The 27781-nt window shown below is 39.9% G+C and overlaps 2 protein-coding genes across 2 annotated transcripts in view; both read right to left on the bottom strand.

Annotated features, from left to right (window-relative positions):
* Positions 1-1954: 1954 nt before the first annotated feature.
* LOC117818596 (proprotein convertase subtilisin/kexin type 5-like) lies at positions 1955-19408 on the bottom strand. The gene is made up of 17 exons (XM_034691546.1): positions 19287-19408; positions 18325-18461; positions 16471-16671; positions 14055-14123; positions 9598-9652; positions 9256-9401; positions 8843-9049; positions 8663-8746; positions 8361-8547; positions 8055-8269; positions 6374-6616; positions 6017-6250; positions 5740-5920; positions 5425-5642; positions 4840-4940; positions 3149-3344; positions 1955-2725 (listed from the first exon to the last, which is right to left on the bottom strand). Exons 1-17 carry the CDS (start codon positions 19406-19408, stop codon positions 2307-2309), a joined length of 3015 nt encoding a protein of 1004 aa, XP_034547437.1. The 3' UTR covers positions 1955-2306.
* Positions 19409-24493: 5085 nt separating this feature from the next.
* The window catches only part of pcsk5b (proprotein convertase subtilisin/kexin type 5b), a 56389-nt gene continuing 53101 nt past the window's right edge, over positions 24494-27781 (bottom strand). Inside the window, 1 exon segment of the mRNA XM_034691516.1 lies at positions 24494-26917. Within this exon segment, the coding sequence (XP_034547407.1) occupies positions 26802-26917 (116 nt within the window). The 3' untranslated portion in view covers positions 24494-26801.

Genomic DNA, 27781 nt, shown 5'->3' with positions numbered 1-27781 from the left:
GCAACCACAGGCAGTAACATGAAAGCAATAGTATAAACGTGTTTAAACCAGGATGATGCAGAAACACAGTCCAAATGTGGAGTAATCTGGCTCAAATGGGAAGTAATTTATTTGAGCTTGATGTGTGTATATTTTACATCCTGTTCAGTAAAGTCTATTCACTTCTATGGATATCCTGCTGTGAAAGATTGGATTTTTTAAGATCCCTTCTGGGCATTTTTATCTACAACATCGTATTTAAACTTTTTGTGTGAGTCTTTGCCTGAAGTCAGTCTCATTGCTGATGGTCTTGTTTGGTTTTGTAGGTCATGAAGAGGTACCAGTATGAATTTCTTTAGGTTCATAAATGGCTTAAAACTCCTGATGATAGCTTTACTTGAAACTCTTTATTTCAGAAAATGTAAACAAACAGAAAGAGACATATTTTAAACACAACTCCTCTGAAATGTGAGGAAATACACTTCTTTTTTTAAATACAAAGGGTAAAGGTTACAAAATGTCATACCAAAGTTCAAAATTATATACTAGACAGAAAATAAATCAGTATCTTTAGCATCTGACACCAACAAACACTCAATAATCAAGCTGATTTCAGAGGACCTGTGCCGGTTCACTGACTGAGTTTACTCTGGTTTATAATTGTATATTTCTATGCCAGCTTTACATATCCACCCCCATTTTTCTGTTCAGGCTTGGACCAGATTTTATCAGTGACGTTCAAACAGAAAGTATTTTATGTCCTCAAATTTGTTCTTACATCCGTTCAGTGCATGAAGAAAAATTGTTTGAGCACATTTAATTAGTCAAGGTTTTTATCATAGTCATGGCTAACAAGTCTAATAACTGTTATCAAGTGTTACTAAATGTGGGGGAATATCAGGTTGGACACAGTTTATCTCAATGAAAAGATATCTTGTCTAGAGAAAAATTATCTTAGCTTATCAGAAAAGTATTACACAACACTTACTCAACGCTTATATGATCACAAAGTGTGACTTCAGAGAGTGGACTGCAAATTCAACAACCATCTTTACTTTAGATACACACAAAGACCCACAGAGACCTCCACATTACAGGAGTGGATGGATAAAGTATATCATTAATTCCCTTTCACCTTATATTTACTTTTCCTTGTGTAGTTTTACAGATGTGTTAATTATACCGTGTATTTAGTTTCTCTGTTTCCCCTGTGTGTTGAATCATTGTACCGCTCTCCTGTGTTCTCCTGTGTTTCCAGTGTTTCATTTCTTAGATATTTTAGTAAGTTTTGTTTGTACATTTTGGTTCTTTTATTTTTCTGCATACACAGTTGTGCTCATAAGTTTACATACCCTGGCAGAGTTTGTGATTTTTTTGGCAATTTTTCAGAGAATATGAATGATAAGAGAAAACCTTTTTTTCACTCATGGTTAGTGCTTGGTTGAAGCAAAATTTTTATCAAACAACTGTGTTTACTCTTTCTATATCATAAAGACAACAGAAACTACCCAAGAAACCATAAATTCTGCTAGGGTATGTAAACTTATGAGCGCAACTGTATCCCCACCGTGACAATACTTTCCATCTCTTCAAAAATGTATTTGATTATAAAATCTTGGAAACCCGAGAACTGCAGAGAAAATGAAGCTGTTTTTCTCCCAGGGTTCTCTAAATAAAACTGATGTACCATAAAAAAACGAAAGAAGTAAAAAAAACAGGTACAAATCTGAGCCTTGCCACCAATGGGCTAATTGTTACACTAGTGTAATCAGTGTCTGGCGAAAACTTTTGTATGACTGAAACATCTTCTAGATCAGGGCTATTCAATTAAATATTTGGTGGGACGGATTTTCAGACTAAGGACATGAGCTGGGCCGGACATTTTTAGCAGACAGTGAGCAAAGTTAACCATTTAAAAGAAAATCAAATAGCTAAGATAACAAACACACTGGATGTTTATTAATGTATTGCCACATCCAAAAGGGCATAAACACAGTAAAGAGCAGCACTTGTCAGTGTTAGTAAAATGTGTTTTTCTTGCCGGACCCAAGTCATAATCACGCAGCAATTGCTTTCGGGCCACTCGAGGGTTGCTTTCGGGCTGCTAATTGAATAGGGCTGTTCTAGATGAAGACATTCCTAATGATTACGTTGGAAGAATTTTGTTCAACTACACTTTGTGCTTAACGACATCTTCATACATCACTCTCCATCTTCTATGATGGTTTGGTTTAAAAAAAAACTTCACATATTATAAAATAAATTTCCCAGCATTATCTATCCACATTAGGAAGATATACTTCTATAACATCAGGTCCCCTTTCTTTTTATTTGTATGAGTAGCTCTCATCATCATACTCTAGCTCAATCTCATCCTCATCCAAGAGTCCGTATTTAAACTTCCTGTACACTGTCCCATCTTGTCCCATGTACACAATATCTTCATCATCGTCTTCCTCATCATCCTCACACTCAATGATTCGGTCCTTGTAGTCCCCAGAAGAAGAGGTGGCGGGTTGTGTGGTGACGCCTCCGTTGGTTTCAAGTTCCGTATAGCCTCCAGCTTTGGTTTTGGGTGCAATGTTGTGTGATTTGTATCGGGCACTGAGGAAGAGGAAGATCCCTCCTCCTATAGCCAGAATCAGCAGGACACAAGCAGTGATGAAAATCTTAGCAGTGCTGCCTTGGCGGTCCTTTGGATCCCACATTTCTTTTATCAAAAAGTTGACACCCAGTATGCACTCCTCTGAGGAGAAAACAGAAGAGAGATGATAAGGTTAAATCAGACATGATTGATCTTTATGCAGGGTTTGTTTCTGATCAATCCCACTGTGTTTTACAAGACTCTTGTCTCAGTGAACAGCAGTCTTGTGATTGCCAAAGGCAGACAAAGCTTGGAAAATCCTGTAAAGTACTTCATTATAGTTATGAAAAAATTCTGGAAAGCCCTGGGAATCAGAAACATGAAATTCATGTCTATGCGTAGGGAAAGCCAGAAATTAGATTACTTACACAAAGAAACTCTTACAAATGAATGACGCACAAAAAGAATCTGACTTGTGACTCAAACACAAATCAATGCCCCCCCCCCAACACAATAATTCTTAAATCACAGAAGAATGTGACTTCATAAGATTAATGACGAGTTTCAGTGTGTTCCCTTGTTTACCTAGTGAGACGCTGCAGTCACAGCACTCAAAGGATAAAGGTTTTCCATCATGCCGTGTCTCATTTCCACAGCATGACAGGCAGCGGCCGTCATCTGACAAGATCTGAAGTGCAGGACACACTGTGCAGTTCCTCATGGTGGGACCTCGGCAGTCCAGGCAGGACTGGTCACACGCTTTACAGATTGGATCATCACCCTGAAGAAACAGAAGAATTTGTTACAAAGCAGCTTTAGTGTAACATTAATCATGAAATTATCCTTCATAACATACAGAGCATCCTTAGCAAAGCTATAGCAATAGCCCACTACTAAGATTCTAGGTATCATCTTTGTCATCATGTCAGGGTTAGGGTTATGATTAGGGTTAGGGTTATGGTTCGGGTTAGGGTTAGGGTTATGATTAGGGTTAGGGTTATGGTTCCGGTTAGGGTTAGGGTTATGATTAGGGTTAGGTTTATAATTAGGGTTAGGGTTATGATTAGGGTTAAATTTAGGGTTATGATTAGGGGTTAGGGTTATAATCAGGGTTAGGGTTATGATTAGGTTCAGGGTTAAGATTAGGATTAGGGTAATGATTAGGGTTAGGTTTAGGGTTGGGGTTATGATTAGAGTTAGGGTTAGGGTTATGATTAGGGTATCGGTTATGATTAGGGTCAGGGTTAGGGTTAGGGTTATGGTCATGATTAGGGTTATGGTTAGGATTAGGGTTAGGGTCAGGGTTATGATTAAGGTTAGGTTTATGAATAGGGTTAAGGTAAGGGTTATGATTGGGGGTTAGGGTTATGGTTCGGGTTAGGGTTCAGGTTAGGGTTATGGTTTTGATTAGGGTTAGGGTTAGGGTTATGATAAGGGTTAGGGTTAGGGTTATGAATAGGGTCAAGGTTATGGTTATGGTTAGGTTTATGATTAGGTTTAGGGCAAGGTTTAGGGTTAGGGTTATGGTTAGGGTTATGGTTAGGGTTAGGATTAGGGTTAGGGTTATGATTAGGGTTCGGGTTAGGGTTAGGGTTATGAATAGTGTTAGGGTTAAGGTTATGATTAGGCCTAGGGTTAGGGTTATGAATAAGGTTAGGGTTATGAATAAGGTTAGGGTTATGAATAAGGTTAGGGTTAGGGTTGTGGGCTGTGTCTATTTTATGTTTTCGTATTCCTGGTAAAGACATTACTGGACAATGAACCTGCCTGTCACTGTCCATCCACGTTGGTGCTGAATCATTCATTAATCAATGCAGTAGAGTTCTGTGTGCTGTCTTCGGTGCAGCTGACAAGCAACCCGTTGCCTTTTATGGGCTACCTTGGATCAATAAGTGAGAATTTGTGTTATTTATTGATAAGTTGGGGAGAAAATATATCAGCTGTTTCACAGTTGTGAATTTGACTATCAGAAGGGCCCCTTGAGGATGCCCTGCCCCCTTTGCAATGAGAGCCTAGCTCCGCCCCTGGTCTCTTAGAGACCTCTTTGAGTGTTTTTCAGTGAGTTAAATGTGTATTTTAGTTAGCAGAAGAGTGTGATGTCAATCCTGCAGCTCTACCAGCCAAATCCCCTTTGCACATGCCTGGCCTCCATCATTTGTCTCCAGTGTCAGCGCCCGTCAAGGTAGTATTATGACTGCACTTTCGATGAATGTGTGGCAGGTACACTGACTATAAACAGTCCTGATTAATGGAACAAAACACAAGCTTAATGTCACCTTTGAAGCAGCATAGAAGCCCACCAGACATTTGGAGGCACAGATGCCTCTCATGTATCTGAAGCCGTCATAACAGGACTGGCAGGCCACAGGGCCCTCATCTGGAAGGAAAGGATAGAGCAGCTTTAAACATGCACAGTGAGAACATGAATGGTTTTTCACACAAACACTAAGGGACACACTGTAAAACACACACAAAAACAGTAAATGACACTTTCTTTTCCTTGTTTGTCATTTTCTTTTCTTCAATCTTATTATTATTTGACAGATCTAGAATATTGTACCTCATTTACTCATGTCAATAAAGCATTTTAATAGTAGAGACAGACAGAGAGATCACACAATAGAAAATTGCAAATAAAATCACATGATTGAACCGGAATTTCAAGAGCATGTCAAAGGACACAGCACACGATGAACATGACATTTATTGTAAGGGTATTGTGACTAATATGCTTATGAGAATCTTATGATGATTTTGTGACATTGCAAACCCAAATAACTGAAAGACAGGACACTTCGACACAACTGTTTCATACTGAGTGATATGTAACATTAAAGACACGCATGACGGGCTTCCTTTACCGCTGCAGGTCTTGCAAGTGGGGTGACACCTGAGACAGGTGTGGGAGTGGCTTCTTTGGTAGTAGCCTGGAGGGCAGCTATGCAGACACTGTCCCCACTGGCTCAATAAGACGTAACCTTCCCTGCAGCTCAGACAGTTTCTGTTTCCTTGAGCCCAACACTGGTTACAGGAGGGGTCACAGCGCTCGCAGGCCATGGTGCTGGTGTTTCCAAAGTGCCTACAAAGGAAAGAGGATACCTCATTAATTTAAGATGATGGGTGGAATAAAAAGGACACTTTATGTTCGTGTGTGTGTTTGTGTGTGTTCTTCTAACCCTTCAGAACAGGTTTCCACGCAGCTGCTTCCTTGTTTAAAGAATCCAGGTTTACAGGTGTCGCACTGCACACTGTGACGTCCAGCACATGACTTACAGCTGAAGTGGCAGCGCTCACAGACACGTTCATACTGACCCTCGGAGTAGAAACCTATGGGACACTTCTGCACACATGTGGAGTCTGATGGCAACAGACACAAAGTTAATATTTTAAAAGCTGCTGATTCCATTTACAGAACTGAAAGGTTCAACAGAAATATTGATGCCAGTAACTTACTCATCAGGGATTCTGGCTCGTTGCAGCTGAGGCAGTGGTCTTTGCCCGGCCCATGACAGCGATGGCACAGTTTGTGACATTCTTGGCACTCCCCATCCTTGTCTATGTACGAACGCAGTGGGCAGTGAGTGTACCACACGCAGTGTCCACTGGCATCTTGATACCTGTTTGTTTCACATTTTAGGCAGGACGAGGGCTCAGGGCCTGAGCAGCTCAGACATGTCCGATCACAATCTGAGAAAAAGAAATTTCACAAGAGACAGTTATTATACAAATCATGAAAAGAAAACTTGGTATTTATGAGCAGAATTAGTAAACATTTTGTTTGTAATAGAGCAGTCCGAATAACTTCTCTACCTCTGCATTCATTGGTGCTTTCATCATAGTAAGTCTGTAATGGACATTCAGGCAGACACTCTCCACTGTAACGGACAGCTTTTGGGTTGCGACACACATCGCAGTCATTAAAGTCAGGACCGTCACATGAGGCACAATCAGCATGGCAAGGCACACACTCCTCCTGCTCCTCGCTGGCAAAGAAGCCAACAGGACAATCATCGACACACTTATCTTCATGGAGGAAGTAGTATTGGGCACACTCTAGAAAGGAGGGAAAGTTAGGAGGAACAGTGAAACAAATTAATTTAAGCCAGAGACTTCAAATGATTAAAATTCCAATCTGGACTTGACCTTGAATAGTTCATTTTGAAATGTGTGAACTAACAAACTTAAATAAAGGAAGTTCTTCAGCTCTACTGAAACGTTTGTTTTTTGTTTTTTTACTGGACTTGAAGCTCTGATGAGGAGTTTTTAGTAGAATGTGAAACAGACTGAAAGTAATATAGATGTCACTATTTTATCTACAAGAGCAAACAAGACCGCCAACAGGGAGACTTATTATTTGTGCGTTGTCATTTTTAATGTCTTAAACTGCTGCCTGATGTATGCTGAAGAAACATTATATACAGTAGACATCCAAAATTAATTTGATTGTTTTACAGTTGAAAGAAAGCAGGTTAGGATTTGTTCATGTCAGAAAATTATATTTTTACATGTACAGGACTAAATGAATTAAGACTTACAGCTTAACTGTACACATGGGGCGCCAGAATCAACACGAAATGAAAGTTACTCACAGAGCTTTAAAATAGAACAATGTTTTGCCTTTTATTTGTGCTTGAATTTTTTATGCACCACAAACCAAACATTTCACCCATGTGGCCCAATCACATGACTAGTTGTGAATGACATGAAGGAAGCCAGATGGAATAAAACGTGAAAAATGCAACCCTTTTAGCTTGTATTTGACATTTTAATCTCATCCTTAATTCAGCAAGTGTAACTACTACCACTCCTAATGCCGCACTCCAAAATCTCAAAATAAAGCAAGAGTTTTTGTCTTATTTCTTATTAATATCTAATTGAACTTAGTATAGGCCACATGGACCTGACAAATCCAGATACACATCTTAATTGCAGTCAAAAAATTAGACAAAAATTGTATGTTAAGAGTGAAAAAATTCTGCCTATAAGGTGAGGAAAATATTATGTTAAGTTTCTATAAATATGAACAATGTCTTAAATCAAGAAACTTTAACAGCTACTTGTACTTACCCCGTTTGCAGATGCTTATAGTAATTACAAGCAATTCATGTCTTGTTTTTTTCTTGTAATTTCTTATAATACAATGCTTATCTGAACTTGTCAGGTGAATATGGCTAATATTAAGTGACATGGTATTTTTTAGTGGAAATAAAACAGAAAAACTTGCCTAGTTATCAGGTTTTGCAGTGTGGATTATCCATGTTTCACTTGTACAGCTCAAAAATGTAGGGAATTACACACCCTTGTGTTTTTGCTCAAGGAAAGCAATTCACCTAGCACTCTTAATAGAAAAATCATACATTAAGTCATTTCAAAGAGAAGCTATGAGATGTTGTGAGTGGAGGTGTGGCAGCTATGTCTGTTTGTATCTGTTAATTCTTTCTACACCTCATTTGCTTCTCCTGTGCTCCACTTCTCCACCCAGCGTACTCACTTTTGCACAGGCCATCTTCATTACACTCTTTACAATGAGCTGGACAGCGATGACACTCTGTCTCTGAGGCATGATATCCCTCAGGGCAGTGTGATACGCAGCTGCGGTCCAGCAGGAAGTATTGTATCTCACAGCTCAGACAGTGTGAAGAGTTTCCTTTGCAGGACGCACACTCATGGTCACATAGCTGACACACACCGTCTAGAGGAAACCCTCTGAGGAAGGGGAGAGAGGAGAGAATCAGTGATCAATTATGATGGTGTGTGTTCATGTGTCAGTAAGGAACTGAGAAAATTGGACAATCACCTGGGACAGTCCACCAAACACACTTCATCGTGAAGGTAAAGGCCACTGCGGCAGCTCTGGCAGTGTTTGGCATCCTGGCACCTGACACAGCCTTCAGAGCACTCTTCACAGCGGCTGGACGCCTTGTTAGCAAAGGTGCCAGATAGACAACGAAACATGCAGGTCTGTCGAGGGGTCAGGAAACGACCTGAAGAAACCAGTGATGCAAGAAAAATCATGAAGAAAACAGATTTTGTAGTGGGTTGACAACTTAGTTTGAGCAGAAGCTCAATTTGTGAAGCATACAGACAGAAAATGCAAACCTGAGGAGCAACTGGTGCAGTTCTCCCTCCCTGCTCCAGAACAAGTCTTACAGAACGAGTGACACTGCTCACATTGACCCTGACCTGTTGGTAAGAGCAAAACAGAAACAAGATATTTTGTTTAGAGGTGGAAGTTATAGATAACTTTAACTATTGATGTAAAATTAACTTTTGCCCTACTGTCTCTGAAGTGTTTCTCAGGGCATGGAGCCAGCTGACTGCCCTCCAAACACTCCCCATTCTTCAGTGTGAACTCTTCCTCACAGGAGTCACAGTCGTCATATCGTGGCCCTCCGCAGGTACGACAGGCACGATGACAGGGCTCACACTCCTGGGCCTCCTCATCCACAAAGAAACCTTCCTTACAGTGATCCACACACTCTCCATCTGGACACAAGTGCACACTGTTTACTTCAACTTTAGCCAGTTTAACTTTTTTGTCCCTTGTTTAAGATGCTTCTGATGATGAAGGCCAACAGAACAATACTTTTACTGTGTTGTGAGCAGTTCTTTTTACACAAAGAAAACATTATTATAACATTATTATTCTAAATAGAATGCAGACCACATTGTAAGCATAAGCATAATGTTACCAAAGACGTAGAGTCCCTCTTCACACCAGTGGCATTGGGAGGGGTCACAGATGATACACTTCTTGTCCTCACATGGAGTACACACCATGGTGTCTTTCACATTGTAGGTCTTATCTGGACAGGAATGATGACAGTCTGTACCTAACCTGACACACACACACACACACACACACACACACACACACACACACACACACACACACACACACACACACACACACACACACACACACACACACACACACACAGACAGAGAGAGAGAGAGAGAGAGAGAGAGAGAGAGAGAGATGATGAGGATGATATGTAGGTGTAACTAATTGCAACTAGACTGTAGAGACTTACTGGTAGAACTCCTCCTCACATTTAAGGCACACAGTTTCCTGATCCCCTGAATCCTCTGTGAAAAAAAGGACAGATTCAAATGGTTATTGACAACATATGTTGGAAGTCACAAAACTTTTTATTTTACCAAATGAAAGTACAACGGAAATCTTCATCCTCAGGCAGAACAATACCAAAAAGCAGATTTGACATGATCTTTAGAAGCTTATGCTGGTCCTGGAAATTATAGAGTTATATTGGACGTAACTCGACCTTTGATGAGCGAACATTTCCAGCTCATCCAAAATGTAGCTTTGCTCTGTCCCTAGATCACTTCTCTTTCAGCACTCCTGCTGCAGCTACTGGTAAGGTAAAACATTTATTTAAAAGTTTACTGGTTACTCTGAGGGCACAGAAAGGCTTAACCCTGATCCATATCACTGATCTCTTAAATGCTTATGCACTCAAGCAAGATCTTTTCATTAATTTATCAGTCCAGGTGCAAGATGAAACATAACTGTGACCTTTCTGTTACAGCACCTGTACAGTGGAATATAAGGACACTTAACTGATTTCAAGTACCTTTTTAAAATCACTTTTATTAGAAGAGTTTTTAACAAATCATAATTCAGTATCCTTTAAGGTGGTATTTTACTGTATTTCAGCAAACACTTGAGATTTATTATCTGAGTATATCATTTTTATCTTCACAGTTGTCATGATAGTTTTAGCTATAATTGTGCACCTCCCGTTATTTTTATTGTTTGCTTTTTAGTTATTGTTTTAGTTTTATAAGACCCACTTTGTAAACTTGTTTTCAGAAATGTGTAATAAAGATAAGGCACATTATGGTGTAGTAGTTTTATTAAAGTGATTCAAATGTATAAGAATTGGGGTGCCAGTTTGGCCCAGCGGGTAAACTGTGCACCCCACGGGAAGAGGCTATACTCCTCAAAGTAGCAGCCCAGGTTCATATCCATCCTCCCTTGTCATTTCCCACTATCTCTCTCCCTAGTCTCCCACTCTATCCACTTTCCTATCTCTGAATAAAGGCATAAAAGCCCAAAAGTAAACCTACAATAAAATGTTGAAGAATGAAAGAATTGCCATTTCCCCTCCCAAAGGTTACAATGTGATATCATTTGATCACCAGCAGGAGGCGCTCTGACAACACAATATAAATCTGTTCAGTCCTAAAAGGAATTCAATCACAATCATCCGCTGAGAGTGATCAATGAGAGTCTAGCAAAAGAAAACAAAACCTAACAAGACTTTTAATAAATGTAAAAGTCAAAGAGTCTCTTGAGAAATGTCTGATGTTTCTATCATCTTACAGAAGTTTGATGCTGATGCTGTCTTACTGAACTGTGTTTGTGTGTTTGTGTGTGTGTGTGTGTGTGTGTGTGTGTGTGTGTGTGTGTGTGTGTGTGTGTGTGTGTGTGTGTGTGTGTGTGTGTGTGTTCAGCAGGTGTACTTTTACTGAAAAAAGAAAAAAAAGAAAACGTGTTGAAGGTTTGCTGTTTATGTGTTTTTTTTTATCATCAGGGATATGTAAAAGTAATCCATGTTTGTGTGAGACAGATTGATTTTCTTGAACACACCAATGCAAAAAGTTTTCTTTTTCAGACCTTTTGATTCCTTTTCTCAATCAAATCCACATGATTTGTGGCTGAGGAAGAGCAGAGCTTTTACCCCCTAGTCCAAGAATGTCGGAGTACCTCTGAAGACAAAGGGAACAAAAAGCAGATCAGGAGGAACTGAAAGAGGGGACCGGAGAGAAAGCAGAATTAAAAAGATAGAGTGTAAATTTTAAAAGATAAAAAGAAAGGAGGAGAGAAAGGATGGAAATAACTCCTGAAAAAGCACCTTCTGCTAGCGTTCCCTTGGGACATTCATCCTCTCCACAACTGCCTCCATCGACCCCCACACCCCATTCCTCTCTACCTCTCCTTCCAGCACCCACAACTTAACTCTGCACTGGTTTGCACTTCAATACGGTCGACAAGCCACTACCTGTGAAAGCAATTACTCATACAGAGAGAGAGACCGGGAGAAAGGGAGGAAAGGTGGGAGGGACAGAGGAGCCGGAAATCATGCCTTCAGGCTCTGTCTATGTGAAGAGAGAGAAAATAGCGCCCGCATAAATATTAACTGTGGAAGTCAGGGGAGGGGGGATTTCAGCAGAATTTAAACTGGCACACACATCCTGAAGTATGCACTTGTGGAATGTGCAAGAACTCAAACACACACATTCACAGGCTGCATGCACTCATGAGCTACATACTATAGGTATAACTCGAGAAGTGGATTTCTGATGTAGAAAAGGGCGACAGATATGTGATTATAGTGAAGCAAAACATCCATGAGAAAAACAGCTTTTCTTAAGCAGGACTGAGCTGCACAGCATCAAAACAGCTCAACTCTGGAGGTGAAAAGAGCTTTAGAGTGCCAACAGCCTCAGCAGCAGCAGGAGTGTGGCTCCACAGTGAAGACGCTGCAGGATTACTATGTTTTATCACAGGTTAAAGAAATATTCTGCTGATTTTGCCTGCCTGAGAGAGCTCTCATGGTTGAGACTACACAAGTCATGTGCATCAATGCGACTCACAACATGAAACAGAGCCACAACAGGTTCAAAGCACGACTACAGCAATGACAAAATGTTTTCAATTAAATGGTGTGCAGAGAAGATTAACAGTTATGAAGCTGATGAAGCAAACATTAACACAAGAACAACTTAACAGTATACAAATCCAAAATAGACAATTATTTATATTTGGTTTAGTTTACTGAACAATGTGCAATACAAATAAAGACATTTTATATTATATCATAAGACAAAACTCCAGGCAAGTGATTGTTTTCTAGATATGTTTGTTCATTTTGGTGTGTTCAACACATTTTAGGAATCAGTGACACACACTTTTTCGCCTAATAGGGTCTTACTTATACTTTGGGGCTCACTGGGCTAACAATAATAGTTATCCCATCCTGTATTTGACTGAAACAATACACCCAAATTCTGACCTGAAAGTAGCTACACAATGAAGTTTATGGGGGGGCATCCAGATCCCACACATGGCTGCATAAGCTTAGAAGCTGAGACGCAGAACAGGCATGCGCGCACACACACACACACACACACACACACACACACACACACACACACACACACACACACACACACACACACACACACACACACACACACACACACACACACACACACACACATACCCATACCAGACACTCGTCTCACACACTGCACGTTCTGTCTCATCTCCACTCAAGCCCATAGCATCATGTCACAGGGCCAATCATCTCAAATCTCTAATCTGCTGACTGACGTGTTTAGCGTGCAGAATTGTGATTACTATGAGTGGGTGTGTGGTGGTGGGGGTTGGGGGGCTTTGGTGGTGGTGGATATGAGACATTGCTTAATGGAATAATAACAGTCTCCACCTTAGACACCATGTCAGCAGCACAATAACAAGTTTGAGAACGTGTCAGAAAGCCTCTCTGAGAGAAGGAAGTTTTTATCTGACGGGGGAGATTATTACTTGTACTGTGTCCTTTGTCTTTAGTTTTTAAGTAGTGTTGGGGGAAAAAAAAAAAATCTTATACAAAACAGCATTCAGAGAAGATTGTTTTGGCATCATGTTATGCTCAATACAAAGCTGTTGATTCGTTTGAATGAAGGGAAACAACAGTGGAAGGACAAATAGTTACTAGCAGCAATTACCCAGGAGTGGGAAATCAATGTTCTTTAACCCTCTGTGGGATGGATAAAGTCTGCTTCCCACATTAATGAGATTTCAGGTAATTCTCCTTGCTGTACTTCTCCAGTTACAATCTTTACAAAGACGTATTTACTATTTCTGCATCTGTATAAATCCAATTAAGAAGACTAATTGGTACATTTTCAAGGGGGGTAGATGTCTGATAGTTTAGATTTTTTGAGCCAGGGCAGTTTATTTCTGAGAGATAGCTTGTGTTTGCTTAAATTAGACTTAATTGGAATGAATAATGTGTTTTTCTAAATACTGAATGCTATAAACTTTAACAGCACAGTATTAGGAGCTTATTCCATTTTAACTGATGTATTGGCTAGAGTTATAGAGAGCATACGGCAAAGAGAGGGGTGACTAAGATCAATGACAGCATCTTCAGCAAATTATTTTTCTAATTTATTAAAAGTAAATCCTACTTTATTAGGTTTCATGCTTTGGCCACCACACGTACACACTACACATTTTTATCCTCTGCTGTCACTCTGTTTACCAGATGTGTATGTTGTTTCCTGAGGGTAAGTCAAATTCTGCTGCCAGAACTGCAGTGCATTCTGTTTGTGTATGTGTATGTGTGTGTGTGTGTGTGTGTGTGTGTGTGTGTGTGTGTGTGTGTGTGTGTGTGTACGGTTTCATTGATGAACAGAGCTAAAGAGAAAGTGAAGGGTAAGTCAGATGTGGTCTACTCACTGCGTTTACATTGCTTGCAGCCCTCGTCACAGGGAAGACAGTCTGTATCCTCCGTATCTGCAACTTCACCTGAAGAAAACAGCAGATATAACTATGGGTTTAAAAAATGTATGAGATATAAGAAAATGGTGCTCATGAGATAGATGTAAAAGATGAGAAAAAGACTAATTGAAACTGTGTTTTTAAGTTCATGTAATCTGCTCCATACTTGCTGACACAGATGGTTGAAAAAGTTGCACAGTGAAGAAAAAGAAAATATATTTCAGCGTCTTTTAGACTGCACCTTATTCAGTCGCACTAACAAATCAGTCACAGATGTCTTGAGTCGAGCGCCGTAAATTTTTCAGACATGACAATCAAACTGCTACCCTTCTCTTAATTTACAACTATGATGGTTCTTTTAGTTGTTGTTGTCATATATCAAGAAGGAGCTGCCACTCGATCTATGGTTGTCTTATGCTGGAATTACCCACTTCACCATCTGTTTATATTTACTTTAAAAGTCATGGATTATTTTTGGAGTTTTTTTATCCATGACACATCAGTCCGTCTGGTGTCATTACTCTGCCTAAGATGGGAAAAGAAGACCCACCAAAGTCCACCTCAGTGGAGTCTGACTGCTCCACAGTTGAAGCTCTCTGTGGAGCCTGTTGAGACCTGCTTGCCTCGTATAATAAGAATTTCATCCCATCCTCCCACTCATAAACTTTATTTCCTCACATTCAAACTCTCAACATAGCTCTTCACCTCTGTCTCACATTCAGTGCAGTGTCTGCTCACCTAAACCTCTCCTGCTTATCTCAAACATCTCACACAAAATATTTCAGCTCTTTCTCAATCCTGCTTTGGCTGGCTTTCATATTTGATCTCATAGGATGAGATAAAGAGCGATGAGTTCATATTTCACAATCTCTCTGAGGACACAAATATACTCAGAAAAGAGACTGAATTTGCAAAAAACAACAGCAACACACAGCAGGCAGAGATGAATTATCGTCTGTTTCAATTTTTTTCAATTTCCAATCATTTTCTCTGTCCCTCAGAGAATAGTAAAGCCCTGAGATGAGCGTTTTTATTTGACTAAATGATTAAGATCTTCACTAAAAATCTCCATCCACTAGCAGTGGCTGTAGCTCCGGTTAATGGCTACTGCCAATAATAATACTACTAATAATAATAATAATACTAATAATACTATAAGGCTTACTACCAGGATGTAATCAAGCACAGATGACAAATGGCATCACGCAGTGCAGTGTGGTTTGGCTAGTGTTGTAGTCAAGACCACATACACCAAGACCAAACATGTCCAAGACCAGAGTGCACCGAGACCAAGACAAGACCAAGACATTTAGGGATCAAGACCGAGCCAAGACTAAGACCAAGGCAGGGCAAGACTGAGACAAGACCAAGACCATATATCAATGAAAAATCATTATGAGAGTAAACAAAATAAAAGACTTCTGTTTATTTTATTTAAGTTTGCTTTGAATACTATTGACGGTAACAAACAAGGTTTGGTTTTGTCTTTGTTGCCTTTCTTTTGACTCCTTAAGTTAGTTTTTTCTCTTATAACAGTAATGACAAGGACACAGCTGGCAAAAAAAACACTGGACTGGAGAAATGCTTAACCAACATAGGCATATGGACGTTGACCTGTAAGGTAGACTGAAGGCTGGTGCTACATCTGCTAACCTTCAGATGAAATTTAAATGTATGTTTAAAAGACTAAGAAATTAGCTGCTTTGGAACACCTATGTGCAGCATTTTCCTATTATTGTACAGGTAGTTAAGCTTTGTTGAATAGAGTTTAGTTGCCTTCTATTTCCTTCTTGCGATGATAAGCAGATGTTTTCTTTTCAATACTTATCATGGAGAAATACTTGAATTTCGTCATGGAAATATCTCATTGATGAAACTTTCAAAGGCCCCTTTATTAATTGATGAAATATTACTGTGATCATAAGAAGGTTCAAATTTCCCATCTAAATGGCACAGCTTTCACACGTGACACTTAAATCCAAACACTTTAACTTCCAAGGTGTACTCATTTAAAAAAAGTCAGTCTGACTTTCTGTCTGGCGCATTCAGTGCAAAAACTCTGGCTCTAAATGTTGCCATGCTTTACTTTGTTGTTTAACTTTAATTCTTGCTGTAAAATGAGGTCACTGTTCTACATGTGTGTTCCCTGAGGTGACGTTTGCCAAAATCAGCCCTGGATAGTGACAGTGGTGCTTATCAACAGTGGCAGCCATCAAAAAAAGTCCTCCCCAAACTCTTAATTTATTCATTAAGAGTGAGAGGAGCATGCTTATTTTTCATCGCACCACATTACTCCAAGTATTGACCTGTGTCACCCACCTAATCTGGATTTTCGAGATTTAATACGGTTACAAAACTATGTCTTGTTTCTCACCAGGGCTGCACTCCAGTGGGACACACTGGCCATTTTTGACTTTGTGTCTAGGGTTACATTCGAGGCAGTAGTCTGCTGCTGAACAGATGATGCATTCAGCAGGACAGGCATCACAACGTTTCCTCCAAGAGTGGAAGAACTCTGCTGGACAGGCATCCCGGCACTGATCCTGATAGAGGTACCTGTTCACTCCAGACTTGTCTAAATGGTGCAAGAAGAGAAAAGGAAATGTGTTCGACAAATGCCATGAGGGATAAACACAAAAAGACAGTGAGATATACACATACACTTGCACATAAACACAGGTTTGTCTATAAATAATTGTATGAACAGGGGAAGGAGAAATGCTCTTCCTAGTCTGTCTTCAACTAAGCCAATGAAGTTTGAAGGATGTTCTCAGTTACGCTCTGCTCAGCGGTTTGGTCTTTCTTTCCTTTTCACCCCCTGGCCGCAGCAGGGGTGTTAAACTCCACATGACTATCAAGGGTCAGTATCAACAACTGTCTGCTCAGTGTGTGCCAGCATTCATGTGTGAGCAAGTGTGTGTGTATATGTGTGTGTGTGAGTGTGTGTGTGGGTGACTGGCCAAGATAAGAGAGGTTGTTTTGAGAGAGAAATGACACGGGGGAAGAGACAGATGGAGGGTCTCTTCATGTTATTATTGTTATGTCTCATTGAGCCTCAGACAGACCTGCAATTAAGTGGAACCACATTTTACAAACACAGTCAGACAAACTTGCCGGCTAATTGAGAGAGTGAGAGAGTAAGAGAGAGAGAGTAAGAGAGAGAGAGAGAGAGAGAGAGAGAGAGAGAGAGAGAGAGAGAGAGAGAGAGAGTGTGTGTGTGTTGTTAGTGTGTGTGTGAAGGGGAAATCTGGTGTTAATCTTCTCCTTGGCTGTCTGGTATCTTTATCTTTTTACTGTGGGGACGTGTGTGTGTGTGTGTGTGTGTGTGTGTGTGTGTGTGTGTGTGTGTGTGTGTGTGTGTGTGTGTGTGTGTTTGTGTGTGTGTGTGTGTGTGTGTGTGTGTGTGTGTGTGTGTGTGTGTGTGTGTAACAGAATCTCCCAAGTGTAAATACATTCATTCTGACAGCCATAATACTGTCTGTGACACTGTGATAAACACAGTTATTAGCACTTTCATGCTGATATTTCTTCAGCTGTGAGCCTCTAATGGCATCCTGGTTTTATCGTAACGATTGTTTACACACTGATTTAAAAGAAGGTTCTTTTATGGATTGCATAGGATCACTAAATGAAGCACAAGTTAAGATTTTTGAAGAAAACCAATATGTTCCATCAATCCAAATATGGCTTGTCCTTTCACTGAGCTGAAACCTGAGAGATGTGCAGTGACCCCTGCATGAGGATACAACCAACAAATGACTGATCTCCCTTTAAACACATCTATCAGCGAACCTTTGGCTGAATTACAGCTTTAATTAGACCCATTTACTTTTACAGGATTGATCGGTGGAGTCCAGCTCAAATGAGCCTTGGCTCAATCCATGCAATGTTACGAGAAAAGCACGCTTTCACTTAGATTCCAGTCAGAGCGAGATAGATTGATTTTTAAGTGAACACCAAGGCAGTTCTGCTAAAGGATACCTGTGTAACTTCAGAGGAAAAAAGGAAATGCAGGGATTTTTTATGGTGGCAAGGAAATGAGGGAGCTGTTGAAAAATGTTTACAGTATTTATGGTTTCATCTGCGCAAACTGAAGCTTCATCTTGTCCTATAAAATGCTGCGATTCTGATTTATTGTTTGAGGAGTATCGTTTTAAATGTGCTTGTCATGTCAAAAAAAGTAAAAAGGATTAGAGTTGATTTGAAATTTCAGAAGATGTCAGTGTACCTTTGTCACAACTGGTGCAGTTGTCAGGTCCCTCATCTGTGCACTCCTGGCAGGTGTGGTGACAGAAATGGCACTGCCTGTCCATCGCGTAACGCCCCTTCTGACAGCGAATCACGCAGTGTCCGTCTTCATAGAATCTGCAGGTAGGTTAGGATGTGGTTTTACAATGACACGTGGAATCAGGCACTGTAAACAAAATCCACTTTTACAGGTTGATTCTTGCGTTTCCTTAGAAAATAAAAGAAATACTGAACCAGAAAAGTTCTGTCATTTTCTCACCTGATACTAAATACTAAAGTTATTAATTCAAAAAGCTCACCTTTAATGCCAGAATTCTTATTCATCACACATTACATTTAATGTAGGGGTTAGCAACTTTGAAAAAAGCATAGTAATTTGAATACATCCAAGCTAAAAGGTTGAACAGAAGACTTGTGTGAAAACTTCAACAAGAAAAACCTAAAGTGCATATAAAATAAATACTTTTATGTCATGAATTATTCTTTGACATTTACATCTAGGATATTTTGAACTGTCTACAAGTTGGCAATCAGTATTTTTGCAAGCTGGTGAGCTGAATAATGCTGAGTTAGAGATCTTCATTAAATGAGCAGCTTTTGTGCCATTATGCTGCAGAAGCACAACATGAATGACAGCCACAGTAGAACACTGGCCAGAGGTCTGCAGAAAACATTCACAACTATCAAAGATGACTAACTGAACAGTTATTTTTATTCCCATGAGCCTTTGCTCCAATATGTTTGTCCAGCATCCAAGCCACCATCCACTTTCAGTTTGCAACAATATATTGTAATACACGCACTAGAACAATATCATTTAGTTTCAGAGTTTGTTTTCCTCTTTTTATAATGAGAGGCTGTTTTCCTCAAACATCACCTTCTCTTTTCTCCCTTTTCGACAGTACTTGGTTTAGTGGGGTTGAAGTGAAAAAGCAGTCACACTTTGCATCTCCTGAATAGGGGTGTGTGTGGTCCTCACCGTGTTTTGGGGCAGCTGGTGCAGTCCTCTCTTTCCGCACCAGAGCACTGCTCACAGGTAGCATCACAAAGGTGGCACTTTCCATGTTTACTCATGTACTCACCTGCAGAAGGAGAGTAACTGTAAAGAACAGCAACAAGAGCTCACACCTGACACTACTTCTGTCTGGGACAACTTTCTAAAGAGAAACTCTGTTTAGCACTTGTTTTTCTGACTTATGTAATGGTTACTTATGTTTTTTGCTCCATGCTTTATGTTTTCGACCAGCTTTGTGTTTGCTCAATATTTCTTTTTTTTTGTAAGTTATATTTTTTGGCCTTTTTGCCTTTATTTTTATAGGACAGCTGAAGAGAGACAGGAAATGTGGGGAGTAGAGAGCGGGGAAAGACATGCAGGAGATGGTCGACCGGCTGGCCGGGAATCGAACAGGCGACCCCTACAACGAGGACTGTAGCCTCTGTACGTGGGGCACTTAGACCGCTAGGCCACCAGCACCCCTCACTGTTTCTTTTTAACATAGGTGACTTGACTTTTTACTTTCATGTGTCCTGCTCAAACCAATTGTAGCAGTCAGTAGCTGTTTTCCTTTCACTGAGCTCATTATCATTTGGCTCCTGACTTCTCCTGCACAGTAACACATACGACTTTTGTTGTCTTAGTTTCTTTGCATCCATTTATTTTATATATTCACAGGTGTGATGGAAATCTTCAAACATGAAAGTTCAGGCGTACTCTCTTACTACTGAGTGCTTTAGCTGTGAACAGAGGCCTGCTTTGGTTCTGATTCATTTCTTGGGCTTATTATGAAATTCCCGATACAATTCAAATACTTTAAACAAACCCAGTTTATGGCTGATTTGATCATGAGCATGAAGTTACAAAACATCTACTCTACAGATAACAGCAACACAGAGCAAATACGTCCTACCTGTCCTTGACTTTATAGCTAATTGTACCTAATCGTACAGCTCCTTACTTTCACCTCCAACAGTTAACACATCTATTTCTACTCCTAACAACTTCATGACAGATGAGTAACTTTAGTTCACTGCACTTAGGGAAAGTTCACAGTTACTTTTACTATATGTGTACATCGTTCAGCACTGAACATCAACCAGAATTTCACCCTATGGAAAAATTACACATGGACAAGCTGACTTTTTAGTGAATCTGACAATATAAGAGCAGATTCTTACTGTCTTTTAAAGTTATTTGCAGTTTGAAAATATAAATTCAGTTGCCTCCAAATATGCAACCAGGTTCAGTGAACTTTGTACAGAAACAGCAGATTGAAATGCCCTCTGAGGGTAACTTTCCACTGTTATGCAAAGAGTTTGTTTCAGCACCTGTTCTTTTAAATTTTACTTCAGTAAATATGAATCAGTGCTCCTACTTTTAGATTATTTGTAAACACAAATATCTTAACTTATAACTGGGAGAAGACTGCATGTACAAGAAATAATTGGAAACTATGCTGTTCTGTTGAAACTGACTAAGTCAGAGCACAGGTAATGGCAACATCAAGAGGTCTTTGGCTCGGCTCACTGAGGTAGAGATGAGCTCGCTAAATAGAGGAGACATGACTGATTCATCTTAACAGGAACACTGTGAACATTCTGTTAAAATAACAAAAAGTCTTTCCTTAAGTTTTACATGAGAATTAATGCCTTCCTGTAGCCACATCCTCCACTGTTGAAAATGTGCGTAGGTTTTGTGAGGTTGGAAAGTTTTTTATTTCAAAATGAAGTACGGGTTGGAAATTGAGTTTGGGTGCCAGAAATCTCAGCACCTGGCAAAGCAATCGTAGAGTCACCGGCATTAATCAACGTATTGTCACACCAGGTACATGTATTATTGTCAGCCTGGAATATACAGCAGTAGAAATTATTCCTTTGTAATTCAAACATAAAACAATAAATCATAATTAAAGAATGATCATTTCATTTGCTGCATGATTGAGTGTTACATAAACTTTGTTCACATTCACACAGGACTAAGATAAATGTTTATGAGCTATTGTGTCCAAAGTTTCTGGAGGATTGAGAAAGAAGTTCTTAAAGACACATCAACCTTCAGCTTCACATTTGGCAGTACTGAAAAGAGTGAGAACAAAAGAGGCATCAACATTGTCTCCTATCCTACCTTTGTATAAGACAAAGGTGACAGACACAGGCTCAGGCATAAGGACAGAGCAGTGAGTGTGAGTGTGTGTGTGCGTGTGTGTATGTATGTGTGTTAGCATCCTATAAGGCAGCGGCGAGGTTGTGTGTGCTCTCTGTGAAAAGCTCAATTGTTCCTTTCAAAACAAAAGAGCTTCTTTGTGTACAAACACAACAGGCGGTGGCTTCCCATTCAGTGGAGCTCTGCTGAAACCATTCAAACAGCCCCCGAATAAACGCCGTCACTCTCCCTCACACACACCAAACGCTCACACACACACTCACACAAATTGTCTCCCTGTCTTTCTGTTTGTCTCCCCCTCGCTCACGCACACAAACAAACAGGGAGCCAAGTTCTCTAGGGACAGAAAGCTGCACAACTCTACTCAGCAAAAGCAGACACTTTGGACTCCCACTGCAGGCAGAAGAAGACTGAAAGGAAGAAAAAAGAGTTTTACACTCTGGGGAGGGGAAACTTTTCCACTGTTATGGACTAGGCTGACCTTGTGAGGACATTGACAGGGAGGAGAGAGAAAGCTCTGTTGGCAGATATCACACTGACATCAACCACACCTGCTCCTGAATCCCAATTCCCCGGCCCGTCAACCACCTGATACCTTCACAGACTATATATTCACCATAAACCACAGGTGGTCAAGAAAAGACAGAATATCTATCACACTGTTAACCTAATATTGTACACTAATCACCGCAGGGATGGGTACTGTTTTTAACCTGGTTTAAGTTTTAAATTATTAATCCATGCAGGAATATTTGTCCTTAGTTTCTCCATTTCCCAACTATTTTGAAAATCAGTGTCATGTAAATGTGTATTGTCAAGATTATTACCATCAAAAAAGGACTTTTTTGGAGAGAAAATACACAATAACACACACTGATAACTGCACTGCTCTCCCACAAGTTACAACAGGATAAACAAACAATGACAATAACACTGTTTGAGTGCATGAGCATGGAAATATTTGCAAGGATTATAGTAATTATGGCTAGATTTGGCACAGTAGATTTTTATGACAAGCTGACTTTATTCTGTTTTCCAATGAATGAGCCCGTAATGATGGTAAAAAAGAAAATAAGTGTTTGATTTGTTGATCTTGCAGGATTCCTAGAGAACAATAAACTGCACTGTGGAATTATTCCCTTACAAGCATGTAATGGTATACTTGTTCAACAGTTAAGTAGTGTTAACATTCACTACCTGCGCTTAACAGCTGTATGTAACTTAAAGTGCTGTTCAAATACCACATTTAAAGTTATTCACACCAGTGGTAAAACAAAGTTACCTTAACGGCATCCCATAGCTCTACATAGTAAACACTAAAAATCCTACTGTGACACATTTGCTTCTGTTACATTATGTGTACGATTTTTCAGCACCGATCTTAAACCAAAAGATGATAGCTGTGTGCAGATGTCAGGCAGGCCTTCACTTACTTATACTTGCAGGACTCATCCAATATCTGCATCAAGACTGACAGACGATTGAAATCTTTTATGAGCAGCTGTTTGATAATCTTTCATTTAACATTAAAAAGGGGTGAGCTCTATGGTCAGAATAGGCTTCTTACCCTGACTCTGCCTTCCCTTCTCTTTTCCTAACATCTCCCTAAAGACTCTTCTCTCTATTCTCTCTACTCTCCCTGCTTTTCCCTCATAAAAATAGCAGAGTAGGGGGAGGCAGAGTGAACAGCCTAACCAGGGGCAGGTGAGCTCTAGTCCGATCAGGCTTTGCCATCCTTGTCCTCTTAAGAAAATCTCTCTACAGACTCTTCTCTCTACTCTCTACTCATTTGGATATGATGGGCAGGGAGAGTTAGCATGAAGGGGGGTGGTTCTGGGATGCTGAAGCTAACAGTTGAGCATCCCTAAGGTGCCATGGGCCCAACGTGATGAAGGGAGATGCCCACTTAATAACCCTGGTGATGTATTGGTCATTGTCAGGGTTGTATTCTTGAGTCTAAAAGAACTGTTTCTGATGTTTTTGATGTTGTTGTTATTGATATTTGCTGCTGTCCATCTCTCTCTTTTCTTTTTTTCCCCCACACAATCATGACAGATGACTGTCTAACATGAGTCTGGCTCTACCCAAGGTTTCTGCCTGTTAAAAGAGTTCATCCTTGCCACTGTAACTTGCTAAATGTTGCAAAGTGCTCTGCTCATGGTGAATTAAGATGAGACAATACTGAGTCTTTCCTGTCAGATTGGACTGGATCTTATCCTGTCATGATGTTGGGTCTTTGTAAAAAATATATAACAGATTATGGTCAAGACTAGCTAGCTCTGTTTTTAAAGCGTCTTGAGATAACATTTGTTGTGATCTGGTGCTATATAAAAGAATTGATTGTTTGGTGTACTGGCTCTGCTGTTCATCTATCGTCATGTTTGGGTGTGGGGAACATTAGTGGCACATGGTGATTAATATAACTTATCAGTAGAGATAGATAGGGGCCTTGCGTTTATTTCAAATGGAAACATTTCCAAACAGGAAATGTAAGTGTTCCCTCACACAAAACTAGTTTTGGAGCAGTGTATCCTGACAGTTGAATCCCTGGACCTTTAATTTTTATGGTCCATAGTTCAGCATTTAGACACATTTTTTCCCTCATCTAAAATAAATTACACTTAAACAAATGACATTTAAGTTTGTAGCCATAACGAAGCAGCCAAGCGTCATACTGCTGTCCTGTTTTAAACGTTCACCTAATTGTCATTGAGTGCACATGTCTGCCTTTAAGAGCCTGCCTGCGGTGTGTGGAACTTTCATTTAATCAATTTCTGAAAAAACATCAAGTTTCCGAAGCAAGGATGTGAATTTCAATGATGTTTGTCCCTTTCATGAGTCTTTAAAAACAGAAATAACTCAACAGTAAGTGAAGTCATGGCACCTGATGTTTTAGAAAGACAATGAGAGGCACATAAAGGAAAAGTAAATGGAAGAAATCTTGCTGAGTCGACAGTATTATTGTAAACTGAAAAGAAAAACAAACATGAACAGATTAAACATTTTAATATGAACACTTAAGTAAAAAAAGATTTTCAAAACTAGGACTTTGAGTAACATTAATAATGCATTGTCACAGATATGTCACAGGTACACGATAAAAACAGCTTTATACGAGGGGTGTGTGTGCGCGCCTACAACCACACAATCTAAAGTCAAATCAAGTCATCTTAAACAATGACCAAGAATAAGTTTTTGTTAACCAAAACAGGGGAGTCATCAATCTTTATTACAAATCATCAAGAACCATAACCAGGTGACAGTACAACAATTCATCTAATACTGTAAATGCTCAAGCTGCAGGTGTGAAAACCCACACAAATACAATAAGAATCTTAAACATTATATTTGCTGTTCTTTATTAGAAAGCAGCACCACCAGAATAACCTTTGAGTTTCATCAGGTATGGTTCAGAGACGGACAGGAGGAGAAACCAGACCTCTGACATCAGTCGGCAATAAAACAAGAAGTTTTTGGCTCGATAGGATTTAGCATTTTCTGGTCCTGCATTAATGCCGCCGGGTATTTTCAGCTCCAACAATTACAATGAAAATAGAAAAAAATTGATTGCCTTGTGTTTGTTTTCCAGTTGGTTTTTTTTGGGTTGACTAAACAATAAACGCTTATTTGACATACGGGTTTCTTTTTCCATATTTTGAAGTAAATCAGTGTGAACTCAAAGTTAAATCTTTACATCTCTGATTTACACCTGAGCAGTTTACTGCCTGTCTGCCTGTGAGAGACCATTACCTGTAACTGAAACAAGACAATGACAGAAGATTTTCTGTGCCGATCATTGACCTTCTGTGTTGAAAGTGTAGAGCAATGCTTCAGCTGATATGCATTGCCGTTACATTATAGTGACAAAGAGCAGGAACTTCTAAAACTCTATTTCATTCCAGAACAGTAACATGTAGGGATGCACCGATATGAACAAAATATAATTATGTGTCAACATTCCCTTTATAAGGGTTTCATATGGCAAATAAAAATCAGAATAAACACATCGAAAAAATGCTGTTCCCTGTAACAAATCTGAGTTAAATTTCAATTACTTTGTCCTACAGTTCAGTTGAAGTAATGGATGGATTCAACACTTAGTTTTGGGCAAAAGTTTTTTTATCCAGAAACAGAATCATTGGTGAAAAATAGTCATCGGTGCATCCCCAGTACCACAGATTCATTTTGACTCTCTGCAGCGTTCCCTTCCCTGCAGAAAGCTCCAGAGGGAATGACTATCGACTTGTCTTGTAGTACCTCTGGAATGAATTAATGCTGTCTGGGCTTACATTAAGAATTAATGGCATTCTCCAACACACACACATACACACACACGCACACACTGATAAAGACGAACACACTTTTCAGAGGGCAGCTTTGTGTTTTTAAATAAATGAAATGAGGTGATTTTGGTCAGTAACGTGCATCAGTCTTGGCTACGGGGACACTGTCGCTTCTAACTCCAAAGGTGGCTGAAATATGTGTCATATATATAAGTGTATGTGTGGTTCATATGTTTCTTTGTATGTGTGTGTGTGTGTGTGTGTGTGTGTGTGTGTGTGTTTGTGTTTGTGTTTGTGTATGTGTGTGTGTGTGTGTGTGTGTGTGTGTGTGTGTGTGTGTGTGTGTGTATGTGTGTGTGTGTGTGTGTGCAACTGTATGTGAATTTGTCTTGCCGCCTCTAGACAAGCGAAGTCAGCCCAGACAGACATTATTTTCACATTACTGAGTGAGCTTCATTTTTTATCCTTTGATATATATTTACAGGCAGAAAACCAGGGCCTTCCCCTACTGTATGTTCTCTTTCCATCTGTTATCATTAACGCTGGGAAGAGAGAAGGAAGAGAAGCCAAAATAAAAATGCACACAGACTTATTCAAAGATTCACAGGCTGAGTGGCTCCTGTTTTTAAGCTATGCTTCCTACACTGGCAACAAAAAAGAAGGTTCAATTATTTTGGCATCGATGCTTTGGTCACAAAATACCGACACTTTTATTCTTTTGTGTGTTTTCACTTTTGTTTCATTTGCTCGTTTGTTCTTGAAATAAGTCCCGTAAGTCTTTTTACACCCTGACCACGTGTGTGTGTCCCAGTACAGAAAAAAAGGTAGGTTTGTTGTAGTCCTGTCATCGCACCTCCGATGCAGTCCCTTTAAAGAGGCACAGATTCTCTTATAAATTATGTGACTGTGAATGAGTGGGCAGGGGGGTGTTTGAGAAGGAGGGATGCCCCCCCCCCCTCTGAAGCTCCCACAACCCCCCTGCACTCCCTTTTGACGCCCAGTGAGTACATCCCGTCAGCCCTTTTGCGAGCATGTTCTGCAGCACAGTTGCTGCAGCACTTTCCTCTGGCAAAGATTGTTCTTTTTAACAAGCACACAGAAACTGCCTTCTGCCCAAGATTCTTCATTTGCTTTCCACAGACCAGGAAGAAGAGATACAGAGGGAGTTTGTAGGATGGGAGGGAAAACCATGCACGCACACGCACACACATACACACACACATACACATACACATACACATACACATACACACATACATACAAATATATATGGAAACACACAGTGTGGGCAGAACCATTAGAAATGGTTGAATGGCAGGCAGAGCCATGTGATTGGTCAGGAGAAGTTTCGGATGACAGGAAGAGTTTTTTTGATCCAATCATAGGTGAGGTTCATCGAGGTGGAAAATGATTGTAGTCCAGTGGAGTGATTGGATCCACGTCAGGAGAGAGAGAGAAAACAGATTTGGGAGAGAAAACACAGAGAGAGAGAAAAAAAAAACGTCACACAATTAGAAAATTGAAGATTTTTGAAAATCACAACTTGGTGTAATTTTGTATCACAGCCAGAACCAGAAGTGGAGAACCAATCTATTGAACTGTATGTCAATCCAACTAATACGGTCCATATGAAACCAGCCTTCATTGGTTGAGGAAGGCAGGGAATAGACTGATTTTGCACTTTTGGCAAAGTAATCATCTTGAAAAGTCACACAGTAAAGTCATTTTTCTTGTCTTCACTTTATCTTCTAATAAGTTGACAATGGTTCATTTTAACTAGGAGGCTGTAATTGGGCCATCACCTCAGCCAGTTATAGGGAGGAAAAAGTAGTATTTACACTTCAATCCATTAGCCAAACATGCAGAGTTAAGAGACTAGATCATAGAGCATGACAAACATAAAGTTGGAAGTCCAAGCAAGAAGTTAGAAAGAGAGAAGGGAGAAAAGGAATAAAGGGTAAGTAGATGCTTCACTTTTCAGTTAATACACAACG

The sequence above is a fragment of the Notolabrus celidotus genome, chromosome 9 (genome assembly GCF_009762535.1).
Source record: "Notolabrus celidotus isolate fNotCel1 chromosome 9, fNotCel1.pri, whole genome shotgun sequence".
Taxonomy (NCBI): Eukaryota; Metazoa; Chordata; class Actinopteri; order Labriformes; family Labridae; genus Notolabrus; species Notolabrus celidotus.
This window is presented reverse-complemented; position numbering and strand designations above follow the sequence as displayed.

What these genes read in the sequence shown, in the direction of transcription:
- LOC117818596 (XM_034691546.1), bottom strand. Translation starts at nt 19,408, where the DNA reads ATGGAAAGTGCCACCTTTGTGATGCTACCTGTGAGCAGTGCTCTGGTG. An exon ending in CTGCACCAGTTGCTCCTCAG is followed by an intron (nt 8,548 to 8,662) that starts GTTTGCATTTTC and finishes TGGTTTCTTCAG; the next exon opens with GTCGTTTCCTGACCCCTCGA. An exon ending in TGACTGCAGCGTCTCACTAG is followed by an intron (nt 2,726 to 3,148) that starts GTAAACAAGGGA and finishes TTTTCTCCTCAG; the next exon opens with AGGAGTGCATACTGGGTGTC.